Source organism: Lissotriton vulgaris, chromosome 5, assembly GCF_964263255.1.
Source record: "Lissotriton vulgaris chromosome 5, aLisVul1.2, whole genome shotgun sequence".
Taxonomy (NCBI): domain Eukaryota; kingdom Metazoa; phylum Chordata; class Amphibia; order Caudata; family Salamandridae; genus Lissotriton; species Lissotriton vulgaris.
This window is the reverse complement of record NC_141693.1, coordinates 1716289029-1716310441: the sequence shown is the minus strand read 5'-3', so window position 1 is coordinate 1716310441 and position 21413 is coordinate 1716289029. Positions and strand designations below refer to the sequence as shown.

Genomic DNA, 21413 nt, shown 5'->3' with positions numbered 1-21413 from the left:
GATTCTGTGGAGGACCCAGTAGAATGCGTGTGAGGTTGGGAGGCCCTGGCTGAACATGTGATAATGTCAAGGCCATTGATTAGTGGAGAAGTGTGGCTCACTGCTTAGAGGAGGCAGACCTGGAAGCAGAGGTCAGCCCGGGACCTAGGTTCAATTCCCGGCTCGGCGGGGTCTTGAGTCCTAAAATGTCCATGGACTCGACAATTCTCGCTCTGGTGCCTACTTGATTCACGGGTTCACACTCTGCGACTCTGGGCAATAGCTTGCTTAATCTCCACAACGGCCCCTCGCGGCGGGATGCCTGGCTTTCACCTTGCGGACACCCTGCCGGGGTTATCTCACAGGGGAATACCAGGACGGGTTCCCTAAGCAAGCGCTTAGAGACCGGTTGGTGATTTGCGCTATATAAATTCCTGTACATTTACATTTACATTAACATATGTGGTATTGGAAGCAGCCCTTGAAAATGTGTCCATTAATGTAATAGCTTATGATGAATTCTATGATGTGTTGTGAGAGCCAGTAGTGAATGTATGCAGTGCTATTAGGCATACATACTGCTAAATGTGTGCAAAAGTGGGATGGCACCATGTTAAAATATGTTGTAGTGTGAGTGCCCCCAGAGAAGGTTTGAGTTGGTGCAATAGGGCCCCGATAAATGTGTGCGATAGTGTGAGGACATCATGTAACATTGTGTGATCCAGTAATGGACTTAGTTTAAAGTTATGTTATTAATTGAAACAAAAGTATAAAATAGTGTGAGGTTAATAGGTAAATGTGGGCCTGGTGTAATGGCTGTCCAGGCATACTGTAAACAACCTTGGCATACTGCATGTATTCTTCACATTATGATGGTCATACCTGGCATATTCACAGACATCTCAGACTAAGGGGAGGTTGTACCTAGCTTCAATTGTGCACTGCAAAATTGTCAGCATCCTGTGCTTAATAATGGTGGTGATGAGGCATGGTGGTGGTTCACCAGAGGATAATGAGCACCCTGACATAATACAGTCACCCTTGCAAAGCTACCCCGTCCATAGTGATGGCTTTCCTTGACATATGAGGGCATTGGTATATTTATGGCCACCCTTAAATATGATGACCATTTTTGGATTATGGTGGGCATCCCTGAAAAAAAGTGGGCACTCATGGGAGTTGGTGGACTTATGTTTTTAAAAGAAGATACCCATACCTCTTATCTTGTAGTACTGCTTTAAAATAGTGATCATCCCGAAGATGATGCTTACATCATATTCCGCACAAAAATCTGACCATCCCATGATTATAAATATATCACTTTTTGATCTCATCACCCAGCTACTGTAAAAAGTGTCAATTAACAAAGTGTAAATGAAAGTCCAGTATTGCTGTAATAATATGGTCCCAGCTATTTCTACTTCCATGGATATCGCTGAATGGTCCAAATCCAGCATTGCTAAAACAGAGTTCATACATAATGGCACTAAAGCAGTAGAAATATATATAAGTGGTCAGACTTATTACTATTAATTGCGTAAGCAACTGTCTTCTGCAGATATTTAGCTTTCATGCATTTCATATTCAATATTAACTATACATAAAACCAAAATCCTTTCTTAAATTTCAGGATAATATCCTCTAATTTGTCATCTTGTTTTTTTCTTTTTCATATTTGATCCGCCCCTCCTGCTGCAACCTCCAATCATCCAATTCTCAAGAAGCAACCATGAAATCTATGACACACAAGGGCATCTTCTACCCAAAACACCATAATTATGTGGCTTAGACAATAGCTTGATTTACCTAACTAAACTCCAACATCATAAAAAAAGCCCAACCACGGTTGGCATCGGAATACATCTCCTTGAGTGCACAACAATGCTGTACACCAACCTGATCTCTCGGGGCGAGTCAGCCGCCTAATCTCCGCTCCTTTCCCAGTTGGCCCAGGCAACGGTCAAGGCTGCCCTTTCTTCCCTATCTTCTTTGCCATCACCATGAAACCCCTAGCTATCTGCCTTAGAATGGAAGGAGAACAATCAGGGATCCCGTTACATGGGAAGACCCATGAGGAGTTGCTATACAGCGACAATCTGTTGTTGTACCTTCAAAACATCATTGTAGGTGCTAAGGCAATATATGCAACCCTTCAGGATTTCAATGGGGTGGCGGGCCTACCAGGGAATTGGACAAAGACATATCTCTTCCTCCTCCGCCACAATGAGCTACCACAAGAACTCTGAATATGTGGCACCCACCTGGCCTGGGCAGGGGACACGGTTAGCTGACTCTGAATCCAGCTATACCATTCACAGCACAATCTATTCTAGCGGAACCTAAAGTGGGCACTCACAGTCTTCAAATCCCAGACCATGTTTTGGAAGTGGCTATCTCGGGTAAAATCGCCCTCTTCAAAATGGTAATTCTCCCCCATCTATTGTACTACTTTGTCTATGTTAGGTATGCCCACCCAGACTATTGTTCCGAGAGCTGGAATCCATTTCTGGAGAGCAGATCTCGAATGGCAAGCGGCTTCGAATAGCTCTCAGCAAAACGTAACTACCAGTGGGACAAGGTGGATTGGGGGCTTCCTTGTGTTACCTAGCTGCTCAACTCCAGTGGGTAGCAGTAACTTATAAGAATTCAATACCGGAGATGGGCATTTGCCATTAGATATCCTCCACCAACTCCTGCTGTCCACAGTTAAACTGCACTGCTCGTGATCGTTACACGTCTGGGTAACCCACAGATGCATAGCTTGGATTTTCCAGCTGGCACGCTATCTCCTGCCCTATGTACCCCCGAGATTCCTCTTCGAGGCTCACCAAGATTCTTTCATCATAGAGGACTTCACCACCTGGCACAAGTCAATTGATACAATAGGAAATCTATTCCAAGACCACCACCTGCTAACATTTGACCAACTACAATGGGACCACGCTATCCCTCCTGGTCAATTCCTTATCCACGATACCCACACCACCGTCAATGAACTTACTAACCTGAATACATGGGCGGCAACTGCCCATGGGATCTAAAAACAAGGGAAGAAACACATGCGGGCTTACTTTGTAAATTTAGCCCTACTACTTGCCAAACAGACCTTTACACTGCACTGGAGGGCTCCTGAACTGCCAATGTCCATACAGTGGCAAAAGGTACACCTCCACAAAAGGCGCATAGCAGCAGCATGTTTAAGCAGTTACAAGAATTGCATGTGAGGACGTTCTCATCCTCCTCCTCCATGAAGGTCTAATATGGAACCACCCCAGTGCCCCATGCTCACCCCGCCAGCCCTAACGCTTAGCTTTGGGAGCGAGCATACCCCCAGCCCATATCCACCACCTCGACCTCAAACAGACATGAGGCGGCCCAGTTCTTCCCTCGTCACTGGCCTGACCTGCTCCTGAACCCTCCAGTCACTGTCCCACTTTTGTCACAATGCACTTCTCTCATGCTCATGCTGCTGCATAGTTAACCTCTCACCCTGCAGTTTAATTTTTGGAGGTACTTGACCATAGTCATGACTCACACGATCAGGATATCCACTCCAAGCCCTGACATGGGTCCACTTCATACTTATGGAACCCAAATCCGACAACCTGACAGAGTTACAAAGTGGTCTAGAACTCAAAGATTACTACTTTTTTAAAATGTATTTTAATTTCTTTATAGCGGTTTTTAAGGTTTACTCCACATGATGGTACAGTAATACTTTACAGACAACTCTAAGCAGTAAGCGCACAATCCCTGTACAGCAGATGGTAGTCCAATTTGGGTTGCCTTTGATGCTTATGCCGAACCAGCAATTAGTACAAACATTGTCCGCATCAACCGTATGAACTTTTAACTGAATCCCCCCCTCCCAACATCACCCCCGTTCATACCAGGCCCACCCACCCAGAGGATTCTCTAACAACATTTCAATCAGGGGTATCCTCCTGCTCCTGCCCCCCAGTCCGGGGGATGCGGTCCCCATGCAACTAACTTCAGTCAACATTGTCTGTGTGGAATCCGGGGAGCTCCTCCCTATCTCCTGAACCATTAGCCCCCATGCCTATAATACTTCCGGGAGTTTGGCATCCCTCCTAGTACTGCGTATGTGCCCCTCCTCTGCTAGTGCCCATTCCTTCAGATCCGCTTTGTCAGCCAGTGAATTGCTATTCGTTGCCTGGCTGTAACTAGGCCCAACACCAGGAACTTCCTGCTGGTTTTACGTTTAGGGTCCCGGGGAATCAGTCCAAGGAGACATGTACGTATGTCTAGGGCAACTCTCCATCCCGTTATTCTGTGTAAGTCTTCAAGGATAGCTGTCAAGTATATCTGGATCACTGGACACAACCAAACCATATGTGGAAAATCTGCCTGTGCATCGTGGCATCTGGGGCACCTTGGATCTCTCGAGCTATCTATGGTGTGGAGGTGCTTGGGTGAGAGGTAAGTCATGTGGATCATGTTGTATTGTATCTGCTTAAATCTTTTGGAAACCGCCAATTTATGTGCACCCCCATGAATTTTTTCCCAGTCTCGTTGTGTGATCTCCTGAGGGCTCACCTCCCGCCATATGTCTTTTATTTTGAGAGGTGCACATTTTCTGTCATCCCGCAACGCCCTGTACAGATGAGTGACCAGTTTCCGCCCTCCCGCCATAGCTATTATCATGACCAGAGTGTATGTGTGTGTGCTCTGGGGCTTCCGGGACTGTAGGCCATAGATGTCGTGCCAATGCCGCTAGTTTGGCATATTGCAGGAATTGCCCTGGTCCCAGCTTGAAAGAGTCCACTGCTTCTTGGTATGCTATAAACCGTTGTTCAGGATAAAGGTTCACCAACATAAGACAGCCTCCCGCCTTCCATTTGTCGGTAGACATGACCGGGTCAAAGAGCGCGAAAGGCGGCATTAGCCAATAGTCTGCTTCCGGGGCAAACAGTCGTACCCTTATAAGTCGCTTAACCATCCTGGTCCAGATGGCAGCCAGTAGTCTGCCCAGTGGAGGGCACTGGACCTGCCGCCCTTTCGTATGCCAAAGAAGCGCACCCAGCTGTCGATCCCCATATGTGTCTGCCAGGAGCGACCGTTCCCACGATGGGTCCGTATCGAGCCAGGCCACTGCGTGCTGTAATTGGGATGAAAAATAATAAAGTTCAAGGTCAGGGATTTCTAAACCGCCTCTACCCCAAGTTCGCTTCATTACCTCTAGGCTCACCCGACAACATTTACCATTCCACAAAAGTTGAACCAGCATGGCATCAAGGCCCCGAAAGACCTAGTGTGGGAGTTCAAAGAAGGAACCCTGCATGGTGAAGAGACAGCGAGGCAACACCACCATTTTAATCAGGGCATTCTTCCCCATCAATGAGAGCCTGAGTGTGTTCCATAGGTCAATACTGCCGCGAAGACCCCTAAGTATCCTTCCCATATTGTGTTGACTTCTTTGTCCCTACTGATCCAGATTCCGAGGTAGCGCAACGTAGCTACCACCTACGGAAGCTCCTTCTCCGGTAGTGGAACCCTGCCCCTCTCAGCCTCCGACCTGACCGGATACTGTGCGGAACCTCGCCACCGGATGAGTGTGGAGAAGTCTCACCCAATTCACAAACCCTTCACCAATCCCCATTTTTAGGTGCACCCACCACAGATATTCCCACCTGAGCGAGTCGAACGTCTGTTCGATATCGTGGAATACCAGAGTATTCTGTTCAGCTCTGCCCTCTAGTGAATGCATAACATGGGCAAGACGGTGGATATTCCGCAGCGCGTTCCGTCCTGGAATAAAACCGGACTGGTCGTCATAGACCAGTTGCTTAAGATAAGGGAGTAGTCTATTGGCCAGGACTTGACTAATAATCTTAAGGTCGACATTAAGCATTGAGATTGGCCTATAAGAGGCGGGTAGTAAGGGGTCCTTCCCCGGCTTAGGGATCATCACTATCAGCGCTTCACGCATGGAGGCAGGTAATAACCGGCCTCCATAACAATGTCCAGGAGCTTAGAGACCAGGACTCCCCCAAACTCTTTGTACAACTCCGCCGCCATGCCATCCATTCCAGGGGACTTAGCTGTTTTCAGATGAGCGATCGTCGCTCTCACCTCCTACCCCCTGAAAGGCTCCCCAAGGGATTTCTGACTATCCGGGTCCAGGCAAGGTAGCCCCATCTCAGTAAGCTAGGCTTCCAAAGCCTGCGGGCGACATTGGACTCGGGATCAGAATATATGCTTTGGAGATGTGTGGCGAATACTGTATTAATTTCATGCTGGGTGTAAACCAGTCGACCCCCATCGGCCTGTAGGGCTAATATCAGGAAAGGTTGTGACTCAACCCTAATCAAATGCGCCAGTAAGCGCCCGGCTTCGTCACCCTCAGTGCACCACCGACGCCTGCTCATGGTCCTATTGTACTTGCCCAATGACTCCCTTAGCTCCCCAATCTTTTGTCGCTGCTCCGTCCATTTGGCTCCCCCCCCCGGATCTGTGGGAAGGCCTGTCTCTAGGGTCTTTAAGCGTTCCTCCTGCTGTTTTAGGTCCCGTTCTAACACTCTGCGCACCCCCACCTCTGTGGACATACATATCCTCCTCAACACCACTTTTATTGCGTCCCATTCAAACTCCCTGGAGCTCGCAGTGTTCCAATTTACCTCAAAATAACCTTCCAACCCTGCCGTGATCGCCTCTTTATAAACTGGGTCTGTCAAAGCCTCAGTGTTAAGTCTCCACAACAGTATTTTGGCGCGCAGGTGGCCCAGAGAATAGGCCACGAGCAAGGGGGAGTGATCGGACAGATATCTTGTCAGGTACTGCGTCTCCAGAATCCGCCCGGCCACCGTTTCCTGTATGAAACAGTAGTCCAGCCTGCTGTATGTATTAGCTGCCGGAGTATAACAGGAGTAAACCCGACTATCAGGGTTGTGATGCCGCCATACATCTAGTAAGTGATAGTTGCTAATCATCTGGCGCAGGGCTTCCCGCGTCTTGGGTTTAGCATCCACATTTGGGGGATGTCTATCCCATTCCCCATCTAAGGCTCAATTAAAGTCTCCCGCTACAATGAGTTCCATGTCCGTCGTCAGATCCAATATCCCCAGGACCCTAGCCAAGAAGTCCCCGTCGTTGGCGTTTGGAGCATAGACGTCCAGCGTCTCTTCCACCACCACCACATATCTCCCTTCGGAGTCAGGACTACATTTTAAAACCTTAAAGGGGACTTCAGGCGCAACCCATATAAGTGTCCCCCTGGCAAACCCAGAGTAAGACGTCGCAAAAAACTGGCCCCGCTACTGCTGCAGGCAATCTCCCCAAAGAGGGGACCCTGGTTTTGGGGGGGGTCAAGGGAGTGGTGGGCTTCCTCCCCCACAAACATCTAAGAAAGTCGGAGACCCTGGAGGGCGGTACGGAGCAACTCCTCCAGGAATAGGTCCGCTGCCGGCCCCTCCGCCCGGTCTGGAAAGCCCAAAAAACAGAGGTTGTTTCTCCCCGAGCGCCCCTCTGCATCCTGCGCCCTATCTTCAAGCTGAAAGGTGTGCTCCTTGAGTGCAGACACCGTCACCTGCAAGTGCTGGACCTCCATTCGTAAGGAGGCCATGTCCCCCTCCGTATTAGTGACCCGAAGGTCCAGGCGTAGGTGATTAATGTCCATGGCCATACCATCCATTTTGGATTTCAGTGAGTCTCGGATGGCCTCTAGGATGTCAGCCTTATCCAGGGCCGCCGATCCCAGCGGCGGTCCCCGCTCAGGGCTCGGTCTGGTACGCTCCGCCGTCGTTGGACCCGGCACTGTATATTGCATAATCTTATTCGTTTGTGCTCCTCTCAGAGGCCTGTCTTTCCCCATAGCCAGTACAGGTTCGTCAAGGTTGTTTCCAGGGCCCATCACTCTTCCATCCCAGGCCAAGAATGAAACCCCTGTCACGTGGCGTCTTGGGTTCTGGAGGGGTGTGGGTTCCGCGCTGCACCTTGGTCAGTCCGTCAGCTGGGTATTAGCGAGGTAAATTGTCCCCAGGGCTCTCCACTCCAGGCACCAGGGCCACCAGGGGCCGTCGCACGTGTCGCAGTCCGGCCGTGGACCCCTGGGCTCCCTACTGAGTACATTAGGTGGTCACTCCAGTCCTCAACCGGGCCTGTCCTGGGAGTTAATGGTGTGTTTGGGACTGCCCCCCTTTAGGAGTACGCCGGCCAGTGGGGATCCAAGCTTCTTCACCCAGCCGCTTGCTGGCACGGACTGAGATCGCTTCGCTTCATTGGGTCCCCCAGGTGGGGACGCAATCCGAGCAAGCCCGGGTCGGCCCCTCCATTGTCCTAGGCTCTCTTGGGTCTGTGAGTTTTCACCTCCCCACCCCTCTGGATGACAAGGCTCCTCACTTCACCCGGCAAATATCGGGCCTCCAACCACCCCGCAGCATAAGCCTTTCCAGCAGGGCCTCCCCCCCTCCCAATGTCTCAAGGGGCAAGGCTCAGGCTTCCCGATGTGTGGGCCCCCCATGGCTTCTCTGGCTGCACCGCTTTAGAGCCCGCACTCGCGGGTCGCGTCTTGTTGGTCTTAGCGCTCACCAAAATATGTCCAGTTCAGGTGGGCCTATCGCGACCCTTCCGAAGCCCCGAGGTCACGTGGTACACGGCTCCGGGCGCTCTCCCAGGATACAGCAGCCCTGTCCTTGCCGCACCACACCTCCGTGCGTAATCCTCTAAGTGCTCCTCATCCAGTGCTGGCCGCGATTAAATCTTCCTAGGTCCGCAAGGAAGGTCATGGCAGGCGTTCGGGGGCTGGGCGGCAGACATTCGCGGCCATTTTACATGAAGGGGAGTTGCCGCCGCTCCCAGGGAGACCAAGTCAATTTCCCGGTTTCCCCGAAGGCGGAACCGTACTCTGCACAGCTCCTCAGGACCGGGGGTGTTCCGACCCCTCCGTCGAGTAAGGTGAGCTATACTCCACCAGGATAGAAGCAGGATTATGTTGTTTTGGGGCCGGAGCTACACAGATCAGCAACTAGCCCGCCATGCGTCCAGGCCACGCCCCCCAAAGATTCCTACATTGTACCAAACTGTAACAAAAACCCTCAATAAAAGAGTTTAAAAAAATCCTAAAAATAAAAAAATTAAAACAATTTAAACATTTCGCAAATGTTAAATGTCAGCCAAAAGCGAACAAAAGAACATGACAACAGCAGAGTGAAAAGCAGAGGCATTGCAGCACTGCTTGGAGGGCTCTATCAATTGCTGTTCCATTTCATAATTGATTTAATAAAGTCTGATCTTGGGAACTTCACGAGATACGATGGGGCTATTAATCCTTGTGACGGAATAAATGTAACATAAAAATAATCACATAGGTCAATATAGGTCGTAACCTTGAATCACCAGAATGGAGATTTGATGGGAACTTTATGGGCTCTTTAAATTTCCTAGTAAAATCCCATCATTACCAATTCAGAAATACACAAGAGGGTTGATTGACTACAAACGTTTTCACATATCTTTCATTTGCTTCTTCCCTGGTTTCAATGATACAGCGATAAGACTTACATTGACAATGTTCTAAGTCCTCTAGTTTGTTCAGAATATTGTCTGCTTGGTTAAGTACTGTCTTAATTACTCAGAAATTAGTGATAGCTAACTGCTCTATGTATCCAAGTCTTGACTCAAACTTCTCAGATCTGTTACACATGCTGGTTATATGCTAATTATAATGCCAACAGAGCCCTGAAGTTGGCTGCTTGCAGTTGTAGGAACTTGAAATTTAGCATTCACTTTTTTCTTCGAGTTTGGGCAGAAGATTCAAAATAGCTGCAGAGTAGGACTTTTGCTACCAATATATAAGATAATCGCAGCAGAGTTCCATTGTACTGACTCATGAGTTGCACACTGCAAAGTTTGCAATGTTGTTATAAATAATTTGTGAATTAGTACACACTTACTGGATAGTGAGTATTGATTTGTGATGACCACTAAACTCCACTCAAGACAGAGAACTTGTAACTTTCCTGCATGGCCAGTTTCAGTTCAGGGAGCATACATCGCGAATCACAGAGGTGGCAACACCACTACAGGCAGAGCTAAACTCTCTTAATACCTATCAAGGCTTGTGTAAGTCACCCATATAGTGGGAGACTGCCACGATGCCATGCTGTGCAAATGGCAGATAATGGCTGTGGTGCATGTTACTTACTCTCTTTTCCTGGCAACCACGGACCTACTCAAAGAAAGAAATACCATGGCATTTATAGTGTTTTGGATCCCCCATGTACCCTTTAATCTATATCGTCCTTATTTCTGCTCAAATTGCCCTAATATTTACCCGGTCACCACCCCTCATCCATACTATTCACCTCTACTTAGACTTCATTTATTCAGACCCTATCCTTTTCCCTCTTCACCTAATTTTATGAATCACTAGTTGATTGCAGGATCACCTCTCACCCTTATGGGTGAATTACACAGTGCTTACCCGTCTTTGTTCATGTCAGCCACAGCCACAGCATGACCAAAATATGATGCCACCTGCAAGAATACAGGACACAAGCACATAAAATTGTAATATCATCAAAAGAAAAAACATCGAAACATTTTAAGAAGTACTTCACAGATGAATTTTGTTTTCACCTCATGACTTTGCTGTTTGAGCTCATTTCTATTACACAAATCACCCAGGAAAACCATGGTGGATCAGAACAAACAAGCAATGTCAGATATCGCTCCAAAACATTGAATTAGAAGTCGTAAGCAAGCTAACATGAATCCCAGAGACTGTAAATTCCAAGTATAATATCCAGGCTGCAATCAATTAACGAAAAAAATAATAAAGCACATCAACCTCAAAAACATACAAATTACACAAAAAACAACAACATACAAGACAAAACCTAAAACTAAAATATGAATTGAAGCAAACACGTCTAAAACCTAAACTAAATATTAAGATCACAAAGCGATACCAGTGCCACCCCTTTTTCATTCAGATATCTCAAGAACAAAACATATCAGAAGTTTTGATAGGTATCCGGCTGGATATTGTTGATAACTATGAATTAGTGCCTCACTTTGTCAGACCTCATCTAGGGATCACGTGCATGCAAGGGGGTAGTGGACCTCAGTTGTGGGGACTGGGGTCATTTGCCTCTGATATCACGTGTCCATCCTACTCTGGCTCTGCAAACGGAGCCAACTTAAGTGCAACCCCTTAACCCCTTCCCCGCAGGGCTAATTCCCCCGCTGTGCGGGGGGGAGCGGGGACGCGCACAGCGCTACGATGCTCGTGACGAGCTCAGAACAGTGGCGCTGTGCTCATGACGAGCTCAGCTCGTCATGACCACGCCCGTTTTCAAAGAACCCTCAGCACAGCGGGGGAATTATCCCTGCGTGTGAGCACAGCGCGTGTCATTACGAGCTCAGCTCGTCGTGAGCACAGCGACACCGTGACTCATGACGAGCTGAACTCGTCATGAGCACGGAAGAGGTTAAGCGCTTGTCTCATAGTGGTAGTGATGGCGAGTGCGGGTGTACACAAACTCAGAACTTGCGTTTTCACTCACTACCACTTAAGGGAGGAGATACACCCTTCACGGTATCAGCCTCTGTCAGTCCAGGTACGCTGCGGCGAGCAACAACAGTGGGGCCGCCAACCGAGGTCCTCCAGCATGAACACATATTGAGTAGCAGGGGCCCAACAGATATTGGGCAGGTCTCTCTCGACTTCTAAACTTCTTGTTGTTCAAATACTGATGCATTGTAGGTGGGCCAAACCAGCTGTACGGGGGTCCGAGCTGCACGATGGACAGCCTCGTGAGCGCTTCTTGATCACAGCGGCGAGGACTGCTGTGGTGGCACTTCTTGATCACGGTGGGAAGGACCTCTGCCGGCACTCTTCTAGTCACATCGGCGAGGTCAGCAACAGCAGCACTTCTTTACACAGTGGTGAGGTAGTCTGTGGTCATATTTCTTGCAAGCATTTTTTTTATATTTAAGGGAGTATCTTTATTTGTGGCTCATGACCTCTACATCTCTGTGTGTACATAATTTGTAAGTAATATGTGATAATAATTTAATAAATAATGTAGTTTCATATATTCAGTGGTAGAATTGTCTTTTTGCAAAGTTTCAATTGATGTCACTTCTTAACATGCCCAGGGAAATGTTATTGTTATTCTTTTCTTTGTTGTGACCCTGTCCCCTTGGCTTTTGAGAGGTCTCACTCTTTGGTATCTCATCATTGAGGACATTTTACGCTATACATCATAACTAGTGAATTTCAGGGTTTTTTTCAGTGCTGTATTCAGTGAAATATAAGTGACCTTTTCCTGTGTCGTATTTTCAGTGAATTTCAAGGGTGTTCTTTTTAAGGTATATTGCCTTAACATGTCATGTACCCATTCTGTGCTCTGCATAGCCTTCGGCCAGGCCTTGCACACAGCCACCTTCAGCCGTTGGTTGCAGGGCTCACCTGACTTTGCAATGGGCTTCATTTGCTAGCTACCAAATGTCATGCAAAGTTGTGAGTGAATACACTTTATTTGCTCGTCCATTTATCTTTGCCCCCAACGGATCTGTTCAAAGATAATCAATTTTCAATTAAACGTCTGCCAAATATAGTGTGGCTTCATCAAAAGGTGCTGAATATATTAGCACCCGATTTGAAATATGAAACTGTTCAAGAGTAGGCTAAACAAGCCATGTCGCTGGCAAATTTCGTGCAGATCTATTAAACGGTGCCAATTTTATTAGTAAATCAAAAATGTTTTGACTATCCCTCTTTAACTCCACAACTCCATCATTGAATCCACACAAAATCCGAAACACCTTTAGATTCATCTAACACTGCTAAAGTTATGAGAATTTTAAAATGTTATTGCCCCTCCCCTTAATTCTGCCCCCCTTGACGAAGTGGCACAAAACTTTACAATGAAAAATCAAGCCTTCCAAACATCTGCCAAATTTTGTGCAGATGCGTCACACAGTGTCAATCATGTTATTAGCAATTAAACACTCCCCCGCCCCTTTTTAACTGGCCCCTCCTTGGTGCATCTAAACAAGCATACAAATCGTAAATGATGGTTAAATGTATTGTCTCTGCGAAATGTCATGCAGATACCTCTAAAAGTACCAAAGATATTAGTGAATCAAAAATATTTTTGCCGCACATTTCACTAATGTTACACCCCCCTCCACCCACTCCCCATTGGATGCACAAAATTTGACACTACAGTAGAATACAAAACATTCCTAGTTTTGCCAATTTGTGCGCATATTCATCACAAGTGGCAAATGTATTAGCAAATGAACACTTTTTGCCTCGCCTTTTAGCTGGGGGTCAACCTTTATTGAAATACCCAAATTGAAAAATAGTACTCTAAACGTACAAAGCATGCATATTAGTCAATGTGGCAATGTTATAGGCATAAGAAACAATTGATGGACGGAATGCTGGACAATGCAAAGCTTCACCCCCAGTCACAAGGATCTGGGTTTAATCCATCATTCTTTTGCTCACCACACCACCCCAGTGTGGATTCAGCCATATGCAAATTAGTCTTGACCCTGTTCTCCATTCTGTCCATCAATTGTTCTTTTTGCATTTGTCACTCCGAGTGGAACGGGTATGCCCAGACGTGGGTCCCGTGCTCTCCATACTACTGGAGTTAAGCTATCCTGGCTGAAGAGGGGTGAAACCCCGAAACCGGTCCTAGGATGCTTGTTTCCAGTTCAGGGAGGACTGGACTGTTCCCATTGGACGCATGGTCAAGGCTGATTTGCATATTGCTGGGTCCAAACTGGAATGGCATGGTGGGCAAAAAAACAATGGATTTAGGCCCAGATCTCTGTACTGGGGTGAATGTATGACATTGTTCTGCATTCTGTCCATCAATTGCTCTTTTTGCAAATGTTATAAGCATATCAATAAATAGATTTTCAATTGACAAGATATACGCAATAGTTAACCCTTTTAAGTCCACCCAGAAACTTTATCAAATGCTAATATCTCAATCCCTACTGGACAGATTTACACCGAAATTTCAAAACTACACTTTCTGAGTAAAGTTCTCCTTTTATGCCAAGTTTGGTGTAAATCTTTTCAGTGGGTTTAACTGTAGGTCCAAGCAAAATTTCCTATGAGACATAAATGGGAACACATCCTAACGTTTTCCCCTGTACAGATGTTCACAAAAGTTGGATGCCAAAGATCAGCTGACTAGGCAAGTGAATTACGCAATGTTAGTCAAAAGTTATCATTCCTCTGCCCCAGACTCCTTGATCTCCAGTTCTGCTGTTAATTAATAAGTCATCTCTAGTGTTTTGGGAAGGTCCAATTGCACTTGATATGTTAAATCATCTCATAGGGAGCAATATTACACATACAGGGGAAGCAGGGTTAGTTCCTAAACACAACACAAACATCCCAACAGAGGAAGGTTATCTACCTGTTCTCCTTTGACACGGTAGAGAGGCTGGTCCAAGTCTTTTTTTCTGTAGATTTCCACCTGTCAGGAGAATAAAACCATCATGCTTAAATCATGTAGACCAGGCCATTTTCTCCATCCTACACATATAAGCCATTAAAAACCAAGAGATCAGTAAGAGACCATCGCAGCTCTCTCCCTGCACCACAAACATGGTACCCTATCAACAAGCTGAAAGGTAACTCACCATGACCTGATAGACAACAGATGCCTACCATCACTGTAACCAGCTCAGATTGAAAGTACATACCAAAACACAGATAGGATAGACATTTACTTATCTTCCTTTATATATTTCCTTTACAGCCCTGAAGAAGTTCATTGCTGTGGACGAAACGCGTTGGCTGTTTCTGTTCTAAACATTGGCGACATATATTTTTATACAAGATTACAATAATACAAAACAAAAGCACAAAAAATAATAAAAAGAAGAATTTCATACATTTTAAAATTGTACATGGAAAATGTATTCATACTGTAATTCATGTGGCACACCACTATTGTGTTTTACAAATAGGAAAGAGACCTGAATACCCTCACATATACACAAACCATGACTATCACCAGGGCAAACAGAAGAAACAGTAGACTACACAGATAAAAAAGGATACCCCAACACACATGCAGACATAATACCTCCAAGGTGATTGCCAAACACAAACAAATTAGCATGCTTATAACAGTTCATGTGTGTGTGTGTGTCAGAAATGAGACTGGGCGTCAGCGGCCTCTTCTCCAGTTATTTTGCCATTTGTGTTGTGAAACTTGCAGCTTTTTAGTTTGAAGCTCATATCCAAATTATGGACAATTCAAGGTTCAGTCCTGACATATTATTTAGCTTTCCATTGAGATCATCAATGGAGTACAGCCTGAAAGGAAAGACAGAGCTCCTTCTTCCTGGCAGGAGCTCCATCTATTGGGGTCCACACTTTTGGCCTTCTGGACTCGGCCCTCCCCCTGTCCCTGTGACATCCGTGAAGAGCTTGGGTGTCATCATTGACTCCGAACTCTCCCTCAAGGCCCAGGTGGGGGCAGTGGTCTCCTCCTGCATGTACCAGCTCCGCAGGATCAGGAAGGTTGCCTACCTCCTGTCCCCCGCAGTCCTACTTCAAGTCACTCTGGCCTTAGTCCTTTCCCGTTTGGACTTTTCCAATTCTCTATATCATGGCCTGCCAAAAACCTTGCTCTACAGGCTACAGGTCGTGCAGAACCAAGCGGCGCGACTTGTATTTAGGACCCCTAAATGGCAGTCGGCCAAGCCCCTTCTTGCTAAACTGCATTGGCTCCCTATCAATCTCAGGGCAGCCTTTAAGACCGGCTGCCTAGTATTCAAGTCCCTCACTGGCCCTTCTCCTAGTTTTCTGAAATCTCTTATCACTCCGTACTGCCCCCCTCGCACTCTCAGATCCTCTCATCTTCACCTCCTGGTCATCCCACCCTTTAAGCTTAGGAGGATGGGAGGCCGAAGTTTCTCATATCTTGCCCCCACATTCTGGAACTCTCTTCCCCTTTCTCTCAAATCTGTCACATCACTCATCCTTTTCCGTAAGTCCCTTAAAACCTGGCTTTTCCCCCAATCTGGATAAACTCTAATCTGCCACTTTCAGTATCCCAATCAGCGCCAGGAAACCTACGGTGATAGTGCGCTCTACAAGAACCTCCTAACATAACATAACAAAGATTGTTCTGAACTCAGTTCAACGATATCAATGGATTGTACCTGCACATCTGTTCTTACAAGGCAGTCACTGCTTGGTGCGAGCCATCTGGCCTGGAAGACCACAAGTTAAGCACACAAAATGTGAGGAGTGGCATTTTCAATTTACATAATATTGTTAAAATACTTTAGATGGAAGGTTATGTAATGGAAAACATGATTTGAGGGTTGGGGGCATGCCTTGTATGCATGAGGCCCAAGCCCATTACAGGAAAATATGAGAGAAATATTATGAGCACACTGATTGCTGCCAAGGGGCCACGAGTACATATACAAAAATGCTATTACTCTCATCAGATCAGACTGAAGAGATTCTGGAAAACAAAGATAAGAAAGAATAACACCACAAACTCATGTGAACACAGACACAGCCACTGGCTCGAACAGAAGAGACTCCACCTACTACAAAGATGATAAAAAGAGACTCTAATGACAACTATGCACAAAACATAGCTGAATACCATCAGGGCAAGCAGAACAAATTTGATGGACTTACAAATGGAAAAGGATATCTCCCACATTCATAGAGACATACAATCACTGACACCAGCCCAGAAGAAGGACATTCCAAGGACACAAATTAGAAATGGAACATTCCCGTATGTTCTCAAACCATCATACGATCACTGCCACTCACTTAGCCACAGAAAGAGACTCTGCACAATATACAAGGACACTCCAACACACACACATATAAGGGTTCTTTTCTATCTTGGGCCCAGAAATGCAACAGATTCCCCAAGCTAGTCTAATAACATAAGAATACATCTCATACTCACCGATCCTAGGGTTTCACCGTAGTTGGGCACACCAATAACATACTCTGTAACACATAAACAAACAGCTTCATCTTTCAGTTTTTAACCTCCCCTCATGCAAACAAAATGGCACCACCCTTTCTGCAAAGCCACACATTTTCTCAAGACCCTCATGCCTGCTAAAGTCCCCTAGATGCAGGAATATGCCATTTAAATTTCAGTACATTTCAGAAAGACACAATAGCAGACAATCTTCTTCATTGAATACCATTTCCAAGGCAAAAACTTTATGTATCTTAACAGAAGCCTCACTTCCTCTTGTGCAATACATTTGTGACTTATCTTTATAAAATGTTTTAGGAAAGATCTTAAAGACTATGTCTATCATTAACCATAGATCTTTGATCCAAGCCTAAATTCTAATAACTCGAAGTGTTCCCACAGCCCAAAATAACCCTACTCTTCTCTCTAAATGTTACTCAGACCCTAAACTGATCCTTACCTTGATCTACGCCCTAACCTTGATGCTTTCCTTTACCCTTAGCCTGACCTTTAACCAAGCTCTCACTCCGTTTCACATCTGTTCCTCTTCCTCTTCATTGCCTTCTCTAACTGTGACTGTGCCAGGCCAACCAGTCTCATCGCTACTGGTGTTTCCATGCAGATTCGATGAGAATGGGTCCATCCTCAATTATTGGAAGGTTACCGTTACTCCCTTAAGTCCTACAGCTGTCCCTTCTCACAGGTGTCTACTCCATCCTCCTAAGCTCCTCATGTGCAAGCTGAGTTCACTTCAGAGAGTAGGTGGCCTCTGGCCGCACAGTATAACATTGTTGGAATTGGCCCAGTTTTGGGTTACAGGCAACTTCATGTCATGAGGTGCGCCATAGTCCAGTCCAACATTTCCTTAATAAAACAATTTAATATAGGACTTTAGCCCAATTTATTCAATTGAGGTGAACAACAATTCAACTCTCAGGATGTACACTGTTGTTACTTGACTGGAACATAGTGCTCCCGAGGACATTGAGCCACAAAAAACATGAATCATGAAACAGACCTTTTTGATGATTTCAGTAAGTAGTTGGGTGGACCTGTGGATTATCCCTTAATCCCTTTCATGCAATATGTGTCATCCTGTTCATGAGTGAATTGACACCGAGACTATTGAGGGTACAAGATAGTGGTTACAGAGTCACGAAAAGGGAATAATATTAAAAATAGGGATATAGAGAAGTGAACCACAGATTTCGTCAAGTATTATTAGTGGAAACATGCATATAGATTCTCTTTTTTAAGTCATAAATACTTAAAAAATGCAAAACTTTAGGACACTACAATCCCTGAGCTGTTATGAGCTTGCGATCTGCGATGTTCCTTGTTTACTCTGACTAACTTGTGTGCTCTATGCACCAATCTCTGGTTATTAGATAATTGACTCACAGAGGACTAATCAAACATCTAAACACAACCCCCCTCCTTTCCCCCGAGTACCACCCGCCGGTCTCATACTGCGTCAGTTATGTGTGACCCCATGCCCTCAATCCGTATATTCGCACACTATTGTATACATTCTATTGGCATGACTGCACTGTCATACCACCTCCAACAGCCATTGATGTATTGGAAAGTTTTTTATTGCCACAAAAGTTAATAAAAATCATTTGAAAAAAAAATCAAACATCTAAACACAAAACGTCTTGCTTAAAATTGAGTTCTCCAAAAAATCTTTCATTAATTTGAATCTAAAAATGTCCAATTCAAATGATCCAAATATTAAATATTTTACGACCGAACTCCCACTCGGCCCGTTATACAGAACTAAAGTTATTTCCTATAGGTGATATTACTACTGTCTTTCTACACCTCTAACCCCAATGACAGTATTGGGATTAAAAGAGGTGAGAGTGGAAAGGAATATTCGCGGTTGGCTGTACATTATTTCTTTCATGATTGTACTTTACAATTTCATTAGTATTCATTTGTCAAGTGCTTGTGACTATGGCTCCTACATAGGACAATGCACAACGTATGAAAGAAATGTAGTTACTGAAAACAAATTCAACTCGAAGTGGTAGAGTTGCTGAAGGTAGTAGCCGGCCATTACCGTGTGCTCTCGCAAAGTGTTGTTGTTTAGGACAATACACAAGGATGATAGGGAAGGGAAAGGACCAACAAATGTAGAAAGGCAGTTTCAAAGCTTGCGAGCCAGCAGCGAGAAGGCCTACGAGCATTGTGAGTAGGGAAAAAGGATGCAAAAGCAGAGTTTGATGGAAGAAACAAATAGGCGGAGTGGTCATGAAGTGTTATCAACTACGGCTGATAGGAGGCATTGGGCAACGTATACATTTAAACACAAGACTCAAATGGAGTGAGATTAGATGTGTAGAATGTCAACTTTAAGGAGGCCTTGCATCATAGTCAAGCAGAAAAGATGAAAACAGACTGGAGAAGTTTAAATAGCAGGATGGGTAGTAGGCAATATGGTAGATAGGGCTTTCATGGCGTGGAGGGAGATGATAGATTGATTTTTCAGAGCTTCTACAGCTGGAAGCAGGAGTCATGGTCAACAACAGTGTTGGGAGAGTAGAAAGGTCGAGACGTAACAATGATGATGGCACGGCTCAGGAAAGAAGGGTCGAGATAGATTGAATGAGAATCCTTTCAAGAACTGACAGCAGTGAGGCATCTGGAAATGGTTCCTGAAGAGAAGGGCACAAGGAGGACAAGGAACGAAGAACAGGGGTGTCATTGACTTAGAAAGTAATGAAAGAATCAGAACAAAGTCTGTAAGTATTGTTAAAGAAGAGCAGAAGGCACCAATCCAGCTCCATCATGGGACTGACTCTGTGAACTCTTGCCTGATATTTCCCGGGCTACACAGGAGATGCATTTGTACCAACTGGAAACAGCTGTGTGGGAAACACCTGCAGGGACAAGCACTACCATGCCATCAATGCTGCCATGCCATGTTTGTGTGTCGCTGCCAAACTGTCATCAGCCTGCTTGTGCTCAAAACCGGATGCAGGTTTATGGCGGTCTAGCTGTTTGGAAAGTACTGTTGAGCAACATTAGGCGAGCAAGAGTGGAATCCAGAGGATACCACATACTCTGACACAGAGTGTGTGCTGACCACTGTGGGATGCCAAGCTGGGTGCTGCTTAATTGGGACGTGTCTAGACGAGAAGAGCACTCCTACTGGGGATTAGCATGAATAGGCACTCACATGGGCATTGCCGTGTATAGGGACACATAGTGGGGATTGGCAGGAATGGGAATTCCCATTGGGAATTGGCAGCAATGGGCAGTCGCCCTGGGAATGGGGAGAGAGTGTGAGGGAACTGCGAGTTAGCATCATATAACATAACATAACATGTATATTTGTAAAGCGCACGTTCACCATGAAGGGAATCTTTGCGCAGAATAACAGACATTTATTGTTATCCAATGCAATGATACTCATTTTATCAACCTCAGAAGGATAAAAGGGTAAGTAGACCCAGCAGGATTTCAACCGGTGACTCTGAAGTCAAATGTAGGCCCCTACAGTGGATGCATTAGTATACTGAGCCACCAGACCCAGCAGGAAAGTTGTGGGAGCACTGCTGACTTACAGCGGCAATCCCATTCAGTCAAACTCTAAAGGCCCTCCCCCCACTAGCCAGTGGTGACAATTATAACACATTGAGAAACCTTTCCTATGCTTTATGGATGTTCCACATGGTGGGAGTGAAGAGGCTCTTTTTTCCTATCCAGCTACCACACATTCAGCTCCAAGGGACATAAGGCTAACTCCTTGGAGTGAGAAGTATAATAACTACAGTGTTCGCTTTCAGTGAGGACACTACTTAATTCATCAATTGAATTATCCAACTATTACCATTCTTCTAGCTTCAACAAAGCATAATTCACTAGACTGGCTGGGCAAATGTACTTTTTCAGGGACCTTGTGTCACCATACCAGCCCCACGGAGGGGATGCCATACAGCCAGCCCTCAAGTGGACAACACTGATGGCAGTACTGTAGACACAAAGGTCCTTGCATTGCTTGGCTATATCCACCACCTTTTCCGCTGTTTTCTTATCCACATTACCTACGTCTCTGAACCAGCTCCCCCATCCTTGGTTACAAATCTCTTTCTTCCCATAGTTTACCATATCATTCTACCCTTTCCTCTAACCGAAGTACCATGTATCTTAAAACGTCAGATCTACCTCCTGGTGGCTCCTGTACTTCAAACCTGCTCAATACTTATACTCCATCTACTTTGCCACTTTCCCTGACAGCACCTACCCTCATGCACTTTCTTACCTCTCCTTCTCTATTGCCTCTCCTCCTTTCAGCTAACACTTCTCCTTCATTTTATAATCTCTTCTAATCTGTCCTCTCTTGTGGTAAACAATCCATTTAAATCTTCTTTCATGCTCTTCGAATCCACCTCTCAGCCTGAGCTCTTTACTTTCTTCAAGTGTACATAGTAACATTTGATATATCCTCCTCTCCTCACCCAC

General features: G+C 45.7%; 1 protein-coding gene across 1 annotated transcript in view; it reads right to left on the bottom strand.

Annotated features, from left to right (window-relative positions):
• Positions 1–21413, bottom strand: part of ITGA2B (integrin subunit alpha 2b) — a 320876-nt gene that overhangs the window by 158165 nt on the left and 141298 nt on the right. Inside the window, exons 9-11 of the mRNA XM_086923897.1 lie at positions 16923–16966; positions 14388–14447; positions 10421–10473 (exon numbers count right to left, since the gene is read on the bottom strand). Coding sequence (XP_086780023.1) covers positions 10421–10473; positions 14388–14447; positions 16923–16966 — 157 coding nt within the window. The remainder of the gene's footprint in view (positions 1–10420; positions 10474–14387; positions 14448–16922; positions 16967–21413) is intronic.